At 41.3% G+C, this 13049-nt stretch overlaps 1 protein-coding gene across 1 annotated transcript; it reads left to right on the top strand.

The window, feature by feature from the left end:
• The first annotated feature begins 6015 nt into the window (after positions 1-6015).
• LOC147605615 (uncharacterized) lies at positions 6016-7510 on the top strand. The gene is made up of 2 exons (XM_086793580.1): positions 6016-6146; positions 6287-7510. Exons 1-2 carry the CDS (start codon positions 6107-6109, stop codon positions 6754-6756), a joined length of 510 nt encoding a protein of 169 aa, XP_086649706.1. The 5' UTR covers positions 6016-6106; the 3' UTR covers positions 6757-7510.
• The last annotated feature ends 5539 nt before the right edge of the window (positions 7511-13049 follow it).

A 13049-nucleotide genomic window follows, 5' to 3' on the forward strand; every position in this document is an offset into this window, starting at 1 on the left:
TGTGGTTGTTTTCTCCTCCCTCCATTGTACAAGATGGCCTTCTCCTCCTAGAGCGGCCAACAACCGATGGAGAAGAGCATCCTCCCCGCCATATTGGTAGTTTTCTCGGTAACTAATAGAAGTATCTTTTACCCAAGAAAAAAATTGTGTTATTTGCATTAGGTGGCTAAAATACTTATGTAAGCTTGGTAGGATTCCTTTCTGGGTGCCTTGCCTCACACTTATAGTCTCTCTTGTCCCTTCATAAATTAGGGTCCTGAAAATGAATACTAGTTACCTCGATTGCTGCTATTTTGATCAATTCCAAAGGCTAATTTGGCTGCAAGGGGCCTGAATTCTAAAGTGAGGAATGAATGCCCCTAAATCCCCTTCTATGTGGGATTTTCCAATCACATATATCAGCTCCAATAGTTAGATGCATGTGTCAAGATAGGGCTACTTTAGCACACTCCATGCTGTGCTATTGCCTTTTTACTTTTCATTGTCAAATTTGTATAGTAAAGACTCTGCAAAGAGGTATCTTGGCTTGCCTTTGGGAAGACCCAATGCTGGTGTTGTTTGTGTGGGTGAATCTTCATGTGTTTTTACTCTTATCTAAGCCTTTGGGTGCAAAAATATTGGTTGATAAAAAAAATCTCTAGATCATAAAGGGGCTTCATAGTTCCATACTACAATGCTGTAAGTTGCCAGATTTTGGGAGATAGTTGAACAACATGTATGTAGGTCACAGATTGGACTATGTCTTGTATTCCTTTGTTTTATACAACATGTACGGTGTATTGTCAGGTACATGTAAAAAAGCTTGATCTTGAATGACCAAGACTGTATATAGCGGTGTTGGACGATCCTTAACTCGTAACAAATACACATTAGTGAGATGGCTTACAGAACATAATTAATCAGGGCTTTTTATTGCAACACGATACTGCCAATCATTCACTGTGCTTGCAAGCAGCACCTAGAGTGCCAACTACATTGGGCCCAAAAAGCCTGGTTGGAAGGTCATCAGGATTCATACGAAACATCAAAAATTATAGTATCAGTAAAGCTTGTCTTACAAAATAAGAGGGTAGTTGCTCACAGTAAAAGCAGAACTCCTCTGTTGAAGTGGAATTGTTGTTGGCTACAATTCCACTAGAACTGTATAGTAGTAAAACCGTCTCTGTGGACAAAGCTAATGAAAAAAGCATCTCTAAGCACAAGTTCGCTCATCTCTGATGACGACCCTAACTCGAAAAACAAAAAACTTACGTAGGGTTCGCAGAAGCTGGTATACTAATCAAGTAAAGTTGGTTATCTGAATTTGTTGGATGCTAATGTTGGATTGGGAAAATGATGTAATGATATCCATGTATGTTGGTGGTCTAGGGTTACCTTAAGGAAGTACCTTAGGCACGATTGTATCTTTAAACATAACAACTTATAGTATTCTAAAAGGGTAGTTTACTTGGTCAGATATATGTAGACATCTTGGCCAAGCAAGGGTCGTACTACACAAATCTTTTCACTCATGGAAGTGGGGAGTTGGATGGGCAAGATTGCCCACTCACATCACTCATCGGGGGCTTGGATTGGATGGGGCTGACAGGTTTTACCAAGTATGCTACTATGCTGACATAAGTTAGAGTACAGTGTCGGAGTATCAAAACTCTGCAAAAAATTTGTGTAGGTTTTCAACACTTGGAAAATTTCCAAGATGACCTATCTTGTTTTTTCACACTATTTCTCCAGCTACTAGTAATCATCGCTAGCTTCCTCCCACACTATGTGAGAGCACCCATCCAACATGTTTTGAGCACTCTTTATATATTTCATTACTAATTAATTGACACTAGCTAAATATAATGAATTAAAAGGAACCATGGAATCCTTATCTAGCCACAACATAAAGGAGGAGGGCATATGCTAAAGAAAAATCATGCGTAATAGTATGTGTGTTATACAAGCTATATAAGAAGGCCGTTCGTAAAATATCAATCAATCATGGGCATGCTTCTTGATGAGATTTGAGGAGCTATGTTCTTCCATGCCTTTATGAAGAATAACAAACACCACATATTTAAGTGAATGGTATGTTGGTCCTCATAATTGAAGGCCCTGGAGCTCCTTCCTTATATGTATCAGGGAAGCCTACATGGCATGATAGAGGTAGAGCGTTGGGGTGTGGATTTCTTCACATGCATACAGTATGTTAGCACCTATAACAAAGCCACCCCCCACACACGAAAGCTTTGGAATGGGCTAGATCAAGAAGGCTACCTCCCCTTAGACATCGGCAAGGAGAGAAATGCTAGTCATCCATGATAAGTGGAGCCAAATGAAAGACAACAAAGACCATTCTCACCAAGGTTGTGGCCTTGCTAGACCACACAAATAGTTCTCTGGTAGTTGCATTAGCATCTTCCAAAACAGGTAGTTGTACTAGCATCTTGACAACCACTTGGCCACCAATCATATATTGAACATCCTAGGCTGAGGAGAAATAACACCAACAGCTCACACAATTGCTTCATAATTAATGCCTTCTCAGATCTATGACAACTTAGAAAGTGAGAGTTTTTGCAATCAAGAAGGAGTGGTCATGGACATCAAAGAATAGCTTTCCGTCGCCCAAAACATGTAGTGTCTATCCAAAGTGGGACTTAAGATGCGTGTATGTTCTACTCTCACACTTACACTTCATGATTGTACTCAATGACGATGTCATGGTTTGTATAAAGGCCAGTGTCCCTTGCACTTCATGATTTATCTTGAATTAGGTCTCATTACTTCACTTTTAAGTGTTGGGTCCCCAACTGACGCCTGTGGCCTATAAGTGAGATGTATATAAGCGACTTGAATTAATGAGAACGCCTGTGGCCTATAAGTGAGATGTATATAAGCGACTTGAATTAATGAGAAAGGGTCATTCTCTTGGGTCTAATTTTGTGTCCAAACTTTTGCTCTCCTTGTGCTCTTGCTCTTTCGCAAAGCGTTTGCTTGCTTTTGGTGGGTTTCACACGTGTGTGAAACCCAGTGAGAGAGTGTGTGTAGCCAGTGAGAGAGTGTGTGAGCTCTCGTGCGTGTAGCCACAGTGAGAGAGTGTGTGAGCTCTCGTGCGACGCATACATTGTCTTGGAGCTATTGGTGGGTTTCACACGTGTGTGTAGCTAGTGAGAGAGTGTGTGAGCTCTCGTGTGACGCATACATTGTCTTGGAGCTATTGTTTGGACACGAACTAGAGTAAAGAGGACCCACGCTCTACTTGGAGGGCTTCACGGTGATAGTGAAGTTGAGGTCTTTATTACGAGTGCAAGCTACCACATTGGATGTTGTAACTCAAACAAAGACGTAGGTAAGTTACTAAACCCCATGACACATTAAGTATTAATCTGTCCATTTCTCTCTAGATTAGTTGGAGTTTAGGGGGCTTAACATTGGCGCCATTGTCGGGGTTTACCTTTGCGCTTATATTGATTGTGTGAGTAGGGCCTGTTGAGGATCGCCCTATGGTGAAAGACTAGTAGGTTTAGGGATGGAAGGCAAGATTAAGACTAGATTTTTGTGTTGGATAAAAGATTAGAGAGATTTAGGGATTTGTTTGATTGTGATTTACGCGTTTCAATATGATTTGTGAGTTTGCATTGCATGTTTGAGAAGGTAAGCATGATTAAGGATGCATTAAGAAGCTTTTTTACAAAGCCTACAACTTTTCTCCCTAGCTTCCATATGTTTGTTGTCTTGGTGTAAAGTGAAAACAATGTTGATGTCTACCTGCATTTTCTTATCCAAGGGCAAGGACTATGCAGGTGTTAATTGGTGGATAATGTAAAGTCTCATGAGAATAGCCCCAGCAGAGTTAAGGGAGATTGAGCTAATAGCCCTTGGGGTTGCTGACCAGGTTTTTTCCTATAAATTTATTCAATCACCTATTTTTCTTATTGTCACAATAGCAAGCATTGTGGTGATTCAAACTTTTAGTCATGTGATAGAATCTATTGAGCCTTTCTACGTGGCTATTTGGTTGCTACACATAGAGGGTTTTATTATGATATACATAATATATCATCTATAGTATCATCACAACAAAGGAAAAAGAGGCCTCGTATACACATATTCCAGTGTATACATATTATGTTTTCCAGTATATATACTAAAAAGAGTTTGTATACTCATTTTCTAGTATATATATTAGGAAATTCTTGAAAAAAGAGAGGCATGGTGCAATTTACAACGGATATGCATCTTCCTTGATAAACTAATCACACTATGGGAGGAGCAACACATCCACAATTTGTATGAAAACTCCATTATTTGCTTCATCAACTTAATTTGAGAAGTTGTATTAAAATAGCTATAATCACTTGTGCACAAGGGGGTAGTTGATCATATGGGTATGGGTAAATCATGGTGAAGTGAATCTTAAGTTTCGTTGTAGTTTCGTAGGATGGAATTCTTTCTTATAGTCTTAGTTCGATTGAAATACAATATTTATCATACATCCCTCATACATCGATTCAATAGAACTTGTTTTTTTTTCTCAAGTTTTGATGTGTAACAAGAAATCACAACTTATGGAAATTTTTGAGAACAAGTGCATTCAAATTTAGAAACCAAACTGCGTTAATGAAATTTTATTTTTGATCTCTATCAACACTTCACATTTTATATATATAAAAACTTCATCCAAATTTCGATTGCATCCTCTTTGTGAAACATATATATATTTATAAAGACACCTTTTATATTACTCTTAAAATAATGGTAGTAGAAAATTTTTAGTGTTTTCAAAAGAAGATACCCTTTCAACTCAATCGAGATTTCCTTATTTTAACCAATAATAATAATAATTAGCTCACATTGTATGTAATAAAGAATAAGTTCTATCATATTTTAAGAAGATTAATTGCATAAAATCTTGCCAAACTCACAAAAAGAGGAATGCGTTCCTCATCAATCCACAAGAATGAAGGTCTTAATAGTAACACTCTAGGCTGTCACATCGACTATATTATGGTAGCAAAAAGTCTAATTCACAATTTTTTTTGATTCCTTAGATTAAAATATTTCTTACATGATCTAAGGCTTCTTTTTTTTTTTCCGTGACATGTTCAGTCGCCCGAACCCTATTTTTTCCTTGCATTTTTATTTGATGGTTGACTTGCACTCGAAGAAATTTTTCTTACATATCCAACACCTCATTTTGATCTCTTGTTGTATAAAAATATTTTTCTGTTCTTCATGGTGGGCAAGCATGGTTTTTGGGGCCTTAAATTAGTAAAAATGTGGAGGTTCCAATAGAACAGCATAAGCAGAAGCTAAGAATGGAAGCTCCTAGGAGAACAGTATGTATAGTTATGGAAGATCACCACATAGAACTCATTTATTTGTTGAAAGGAAATAGGATGCCTTATTGAGACTTTTCTTCTGTGCCAATACTTTTGTGATTGTACTCGTTCAATGGTAAAGTAGAAGCTAAGAATGGAGGCTCCTAGCGGCGGAATAGTTTGGTATAGTTATGGAAGATCACAGAGTACTCATTCATTTGTTGTTGAGAGGCCTTGATACTTTCTTTTTTTGGTTGGGAAGGTGGATTTGTGCGACTTGATTGTGGCATCAAGTCACTAACAACTTTGCAGGGTGTTCACTCTATTCACAAGAGCGACTCACTTGTTGCGAGGCTCATCGTCGTGGGGCTTGTGTGCCACTACCTTCCAAAGTGGCCAACATTGGTGAAATTTCGTGGGAGCTTAGGACTACCAAAACGTTTTGTGACTTTTTAAAAGGGACATTGTGAGAGCGTACCTTTTTCGTAAGCCAAAGGAAGCATCGTGGCGATTTCCAATAAATGTCCTTCCATGGGGTTGCTGGGTTGCTACCACGACCTTGCAGAGAGAGCGAGAGCGCGACCCACAAGAAAGTCTGGCGTACCACATCGGGAGTAGCACAGCCAGTCGGGGCCTATATATATATATATATATATATATATATGAGCACCTCAGATATTGGCCCATTTGCAGTATTCGACACAGCATTCTTTTCCATTTGTATTCCATAACCGCCCCCCCCCCCTCTCTCTCTCTCTCTCTCTGTGTCGAGAAGCTTAAGAAGAAGTACGCATCCGCCGATGCCTGATATCTTGAAACAGTTATTCTCTTTCATGAAAGGTGGGGTTTCTTCTGCGGCGTCTGTCTTACTTTGATCATGAGAGCGATGGTGTTATTGTGTGTGTGTGTGTGTGTGTGTGTGTGTGTTGACAAAAAAGCAATTATTTCTAGGCATTTAAGCTCTGTGGTTATCATGACAGGCAACAGCAGCAGCAGCAAAGATGCAGGAGCAATTAAGAAGGACCATCCTTTTGTGAAATCTAAGACAACAGGGATCACATCTGCAAAGGCGACACTGTTGGCCAACAACACCGACAAGACAATTTATCTGAGGGACAAAATGGGGGTTGCCTATGGTGGAACACGGTACACGATCCAACCTAAGAGTGATCTCAAGGTGACTCCGCTGCAACACACCTTCTTCAAGATGTTGGCATATGCAGTGGAGGAGAAGGAAGGGGAAGGACCTGGAGATGCAGATGGGGGGGAGCCAAGCAATAATAATGCCCCCCAGCAGCAAAGCTGCAAGACCAGCGGCGGCCACCAAGAGAGCAAGAAAACCAGCATCGACACTCAACTCGTTATAGATAGTGATCAGCTGGTTGACAACAAAGAAATTGCTATTTCTTGTGATGGATCCAAATATTACCTAGAACTAACGCCTCGCTAAGGGGCTCAAGTTGGTGGGGGGGGAGACAGCGCACTCTTGCCCTCCTACACCGGGAGGGCATGGCATCACTCTCTCTCTATTAACCCCCCCTATACGTACACCATAGCTTAGCAGCACTACCTACCCTCTCCACATGATGGTGCACACGCATATGTATATCACTTTGGTGTACATATCCTATATTTTACCATAGCTTAGCATTACCTACCCTTTCCACACATGATGGTGCACATGCATATGTATGTCACTTTGGTGTATATATCTTATATTTTACCATTAGTATCTTTCGGTAAAACGTTGAGCTTCATGTATAATATCTTTTTGTGGACTCACCCTTGCGCTGTAGAGGTGGCCTCCCCCTTGTCATATGCTGACAAGCTTTTTGTCCTGGGTGCTACCAACGAGAGCAAAGGTGGCCAATGAGCTTGAGAACTACAAACCTAAGCCTTTTGTCAATGCGAAGAGCTCCTCTATGCTTATTACGAAGTTCTTCTGCTCCTAGATCGATCTTCCCATGGACCAAATCAATCTGTGCTGCTGAGTTTAAGAGAGCCAATGAGTGCGGAGCCTTTCTCTACGTGTCATGGGAAGAGTTCCTACACTGATGATTGATGAATTCAAGAGAGGTTGTTCTTGGTGGCTACCTTTCAAGGCAGGGTGTTTCTTGGGAAATTCCTTTCTCTATGGTGCAAAACGACAGGGTGTCCTTGGCCTTTTTGCACCGTAGAGCCGGCCTCCCCCTTGTCATATGTTGAGACAAGCTTGTCTTGGGCGCTACTAATGAGAAGACCATGCATGAACTTCACTAAACTGTGGCCATAATGAGCTCGAGAACTACAAACGGAAGCCTTCCGTTTGATGTGAGCTCCTCTATGCTCAAGAAGGTTTTTCGCTCCAGGATCAATCTTCCCATGGATTAGATTTGCGTTAGAGTTTAAGAGAGCCACTCACTGCGAATTCTTTCTCTACTTTAGGGGAGGAGATTGTACTAACATGATGAATTTAAGAGGTGGCTCTCGGCTTGTTGTCATGGGTGGTACCAATGAGCAAACTATGCATGAACTTCACTAAACTATGGTCAACAAGCTCGAGAACTACAAACCTAAGCCTTCCATTGATGCGAGCTCCTCTATGCTCAAGAAGGTTTTCCGCTTGATCTTCCCATGGACCGGATTTGCAATGAGTTTAAGAGAGCCAATGAGTGGCGGCGTTTTTCTCTACATCATGTTAAGAGTTTGTATTGATGTCGAATTTAAGATATGGCTCTCGGCTATCTTTCAAGGCAATGTGTTTCTCCAAAAATTTCACTTTTTTGGGAACATGCTCCTATCAAGTTTTGATTGCCTTTGTCACCCAATGTGACCTTTTCTGGTGGCAAGAACTCCTTCTACATTGGTGGCTTGGTGCATGCCGTGCTTTAGTTCCCTTCCTTTGAAGAAAAACAAATTTTACAAAGCCAATGTCTAGTTTGGGTCCATTTCGCCAACCTCCCCTACTAACTTTGGGCAGAAGTTTACATTAGCGTCGATGTACTAGGCAAAGTTCTCTATATTCTCTCGACTGAACATAATAAAGATTGTGGTGCAAGAGGGACATGCATCCTATGGGACATGTGAAATGACACACTTGATGAGGTGGAGCTTGTCACTCTTGAAGGCATCTAGTTCTACATGGCAGTTAAGTTCAATGTCTTTCCCAACAATTCCTTCCGCTCTACAAGTGCAAGGACTGTAGCCAATTATATGGTAGTGATGTGTGGATGTAAGCTAATAATGGGCTAGGATACTTTTTTTCCTCTTTAGGAGGTTTTTTCCTTGAGCATATGTATGCACTCTTATGAGTGTGTAGAAGTGACCTTATCATGCCTCTTTAGGAGGTTTTTTCCCTGAGCATATGTACATACTCTTATGAGTGTATAAGTGACCTTATCATGCCACTTCACTTGTGCTTCACTCATTCTCATTAATCTACTTCTTTGAGTGTTATGCTTCCATCTATCTTATCTTGCTTGCTGAATCTATGTGTGTGTTGCTACTTTCATCTCCACTCCAATAGTAATTGGTATCAAAGTAGGTTCTCTTGACTCTTATCCCCTCGTCATATTCTCCTTGAAATTCCCTTTTGATTATGTTAGATTTAGCTACCCTCTTAGGTGGAGAAGATATACCCTATACTGTGGAGAAGGTATACCCTCTAAGGTGGAGAAGGTATATCCTAAGAAGAAAGGAGTATGCAACTACTATCAGAATCCACACCATTATATCAATGAATGTAGAAAAAGGTTGGAGAAGGAGAAGGGGGCATTATAAGCCTAAGAAGAAAGGAATATGCAACTACTATCGGAAGACACGCCATTATATCAATGAATGTAGAAAAAGGTTGGAGAAGGAGAAGAAAAAAGAGTCAGGCATGGCTGTGTGGTTGATGTATCAGCACCAAGTTCTGAAAAGAAAGAGTCGATGAACTAGGATGATTCGGCATTCATTATGCACTAGAGTGATGTGATCCTATTTTCCATGATGTATAGCATGTTAATGAATAGATCAGCATGTCCGATACTTTGAAAGTGGTGCTAGTAATTACATTACTTCTCAGTGTGATTTATTTTCCTCACTTGAGTCTACTCCTCAAGGAGGAACAATCACATGTGCAAAAAATTCCTCGTATCCAATGAAAGAAGTTGGTAGGGTTGTTTTGATTATTGCAAATGGTAGGACAATTTCTCTCTCAGAAGTCTAAGTAAGCCCTAATCTTGGCTTAGTATATGCTCCTAGCCCTAGGTTAACCAAATCCTAGGCCAATCGGGATATACAATGCAAGGGTGGTACCGGTGACTTCCTTGACTCATCTTCATGAGAATTTACTTAAGAATAATGGTAAACTTGATCTTGCAACTTTATGTTCGTGGATTCGTCAATTTGAAGCTTACTTTGTTGCTAGAAAATCGAGTGTGGAGAAAGTTGTGTTAACTAGTTGCTACATATAGGGTGAAGCTATATCTTGGTGGACTCATTGGGGGTCGCTATCTATGAATGGGACTAATTTTTCACCAATCTCAAGAAGTGGTTTCTACCGCCTCATTACCTTGAGTAGCTCGATCTCGATGATGAGTTTAGGGGATTGCACAAGAACGTGCAACCAGTTCTCTAATTTGCCAACAAAGTCACTCACCTGGATTTATAGTTACAAAATTAAGACGAGGACAAGAGAGGGCAGTTTCTTTATGGTTTAGACATGCAAATCCAATGGGATGTGCATATGTTTGAACCACCAACTTTTAAACAGGCACTAACACTCACACAACGTGCCGAGATGAAGTACAACGGTGGACCAACACTTCCTAGCCCACATCGCCCAAGGTAGCTTCTGCTAGCAATGGGGTGGTGCGGCGGCAAGGACCAAAACCAAGCGGGGTGTTTCCCATGACAGATAATAAGGGCCTCTAGTGGCATAATACTTCTAGGGCCTACCCTAAGAAACCCCTTGCTCCGACCACACCACCAGCCCTCAACTACTTCAATTGTGAGCCAGGCTCCCACACAAACCACCCATGATGCTACAGGTTCTTCAAGTTCCATGATTGGCACCAGCTGCTTGTGTCGGAGCTCGAACATGAGCAGAAGGGTACCCATGATTTGGATTATGAGCACAATGAGTTTCTCAAACCCTTTTTCTACATAGGTGGCCAGAGAGTTGTCTTGCTCGATAAGATGTGATCACATAACAGGCTGCTCGACGGGCCCATTTTCCACTAACTTTGGTAGACAAATAGGTTGAAGGATTTAGCACAAAAAATGGTTGCCCCTCTTATAGAAGTAGACATAATCTTAGGGATTCGATGGTTTCAAAAATTTCACCCCAACATTGATTGTGAATGGCACACTTTTTGGATTTTTCAAAACTTATCCAAGGCCCGAATCATTATCATGTGTGAACCAAGTATTTCTAACTTTCCCACATGTAGGCTAAACTAGAATTAAGGAAAGGCACATAGGGCACGTTGATCTATGTTCAAACTGCCTGAATTGTTACCAGTGCTTCAGAGAAGTACTAGGCCCTGCATGATCGTTGCCATAAGATTTTCCTTTGGGACAATCTCGCTATTCCCCCCGTCTAGACCGGAATCATCTCCTTCTAGGCTCCCCCGAGAAAGTTCTTGATGCCTTAGATTGATTATATCCTAGAGAGGTTGAATGGAGCCAAAGTGTTTTTGAAGCTTGACCTAAAAAGTGGATACCATCATGTCAAAAGGGATATCCCCGAGACAACCTTCCGCACTGAACGGGCCCACTACAAGCTGTGGTCATAACCTTCGGCCTAACGAATGCCATGACAACATTTAACCACATTCATTTTCTTGGATGACATACTAGTTTTTAAAGCTATAGTCAAGCAACATGACATCGACATTGAAAAGGTAATGAAGTTGCTAGAAAGCAACGAGCTTTATGTTAATGAAAAGAAATTAAAGTTTTATTTTTTTGAGGTTCATTACCTTGGATATACAAGCCTCAACCTCTTAACAACTCTCACAAATTTGCTCAAGGGTGTCAAGACCCATAGGCAGTGCATCTAGATGACTTTGCATGGATTGCAGGCTTTTAAAGACCTCAAGGTTTCTTTATCAAAGGCCCCTTGTTTAGTGCTTGCATCATGGGATGATCCATTCTCAGTAATCGTCGATGTGGTAACATCACCATTCGAGTTGTGTTATAAGAAAATGGTCATCCAGTTTGCTGGCATGTCTCGTAAGCTTATTCTTGCTTATGTTGTAGAATGACCTTATCAGAGTTGATCTTGGTAGACCCCTGGTCATAGCATGATATATGTAAAGCCAAGCTGGGAGAGATGTATAGTGACAATTCTTGACTTGAAGAACTTTAAAATTCTTTCAGATGATCGAAGAGGCATCTTCGAGGCATGATATATGTAAAGCCAAGCTGGGAGAGATGTATAGTGACAATTCTTGACTCGAAGAACTTTAAAATTCTTTCAGATGATCGAAGAGGCATTCTTTACCCAGCATCTTCGAGGGAGTCACCGATGGATCGCATAGGTTGATGCAGCACCACTTGTGGTTAGGGGTTTTTTCTAGGGACAAGCGTGCTGCTTTAGGTGATGGGATTCCCGAAACTGGAGGAGGAAGAGGATGTTGCCTTCTATTCCATTTAGTCTAAATGTGGCAGATAGAGAGATGTGATGTACATGTGGTTACACTTGGTTCTCCACTAGTTACATAGTTTGCTTTGGGAAAAGCATTGGTATACTGACCCTTCCCTAGTGATGGTTACTCATGCTTCATGGTGCCTATGGCTATATGGTGGATGTTCTATCATCATACATCTACATTGGGAGCTTGGTGAGTGGGAATGGACTGATGTGACTAATGTTGAAATTTGTGGTGCCATTGAGAAGGTATGAGTGGAGGACCAAGATCAAGAGAATGTGGCCACATCACACTTGGACATTATCCCACATGATCACATTTGTAAGAGGTATAGCCTCCTCATATAAAAAGGGGCATTTTCAAGCAATGAATACAAGCAACTCTCAAGCTTCTCTATGATTGAGTACAAGTTTCTATCTTGTAACCTAATTGTGCTTGAGTGAAGCTTGATTAAGTCATTAAGATCATCACTATGTTGTTAATTAGGCTACACACACTATAGGATTAGTATTCTTTCGATCCCTCCATTTAGAGTTGTGCCCTTTGGGCAAGTTGATTGTTCGAGGTCTTCTTCTGAGTGGCGAGCCTTGGAAGGACTTTCTCTCACTTGCTCGAGTCTTGCCTGCACGTATCATGGGGAGAGGTTCGAGCATGGGCTTCACTAGGTCACTTTTGGAGATTAGCGCCTCACATCCAGATAGCTACCCCCAGAGGCCTAGAAGAGGGATCCAGGGCAGCGAGATAGACCTAGCCTTGACATCGACTCCTCCATCCCTCTAGAGTGGCTGGTTCCGATACCAGACCCTCCATCCTTGTAGTGGGCTGGGAGTGTTCATACTAAAAAATGACATACCATTGCCAATTCATGGGCGCGGATGAGAGCTCTGCCTTCTTACTAACCTTCTTCATTGGGCTTCATGGTAGATTGGAGAGAGCGAAGACCCCTTTAGAGGATTTCAAGGGATGCACCTTGCATAAGGCTAGGGTGATTGGTTTTCATGCACATGAGTGGCACATCCATGCTCCTCTGGCCCTAGTGGCACATCCATGCTCCTTTGGCCCCCCTAGTGGCCAAAGAGGGACTCTGGTAGTTATGGATTTGGGAGCGCAAGCCTCTCATGAGTCT

Source organism: Cibotium barometz, chromosome 59 (assembly GCF_041138505.1).
Source record: "Cibotium barometz isolate CiBa-2024 chromosome 59, ASM4113850v1, whole genome shotgun sequence".
In the NCBI taxonomy this organism is placed as follows: Eukaryota; Viridiplantae; Streptophyta; class Polypodiopsida; order Cyatheales; family Cibotiaceae; genus Cibotium; species Cibotium barometz.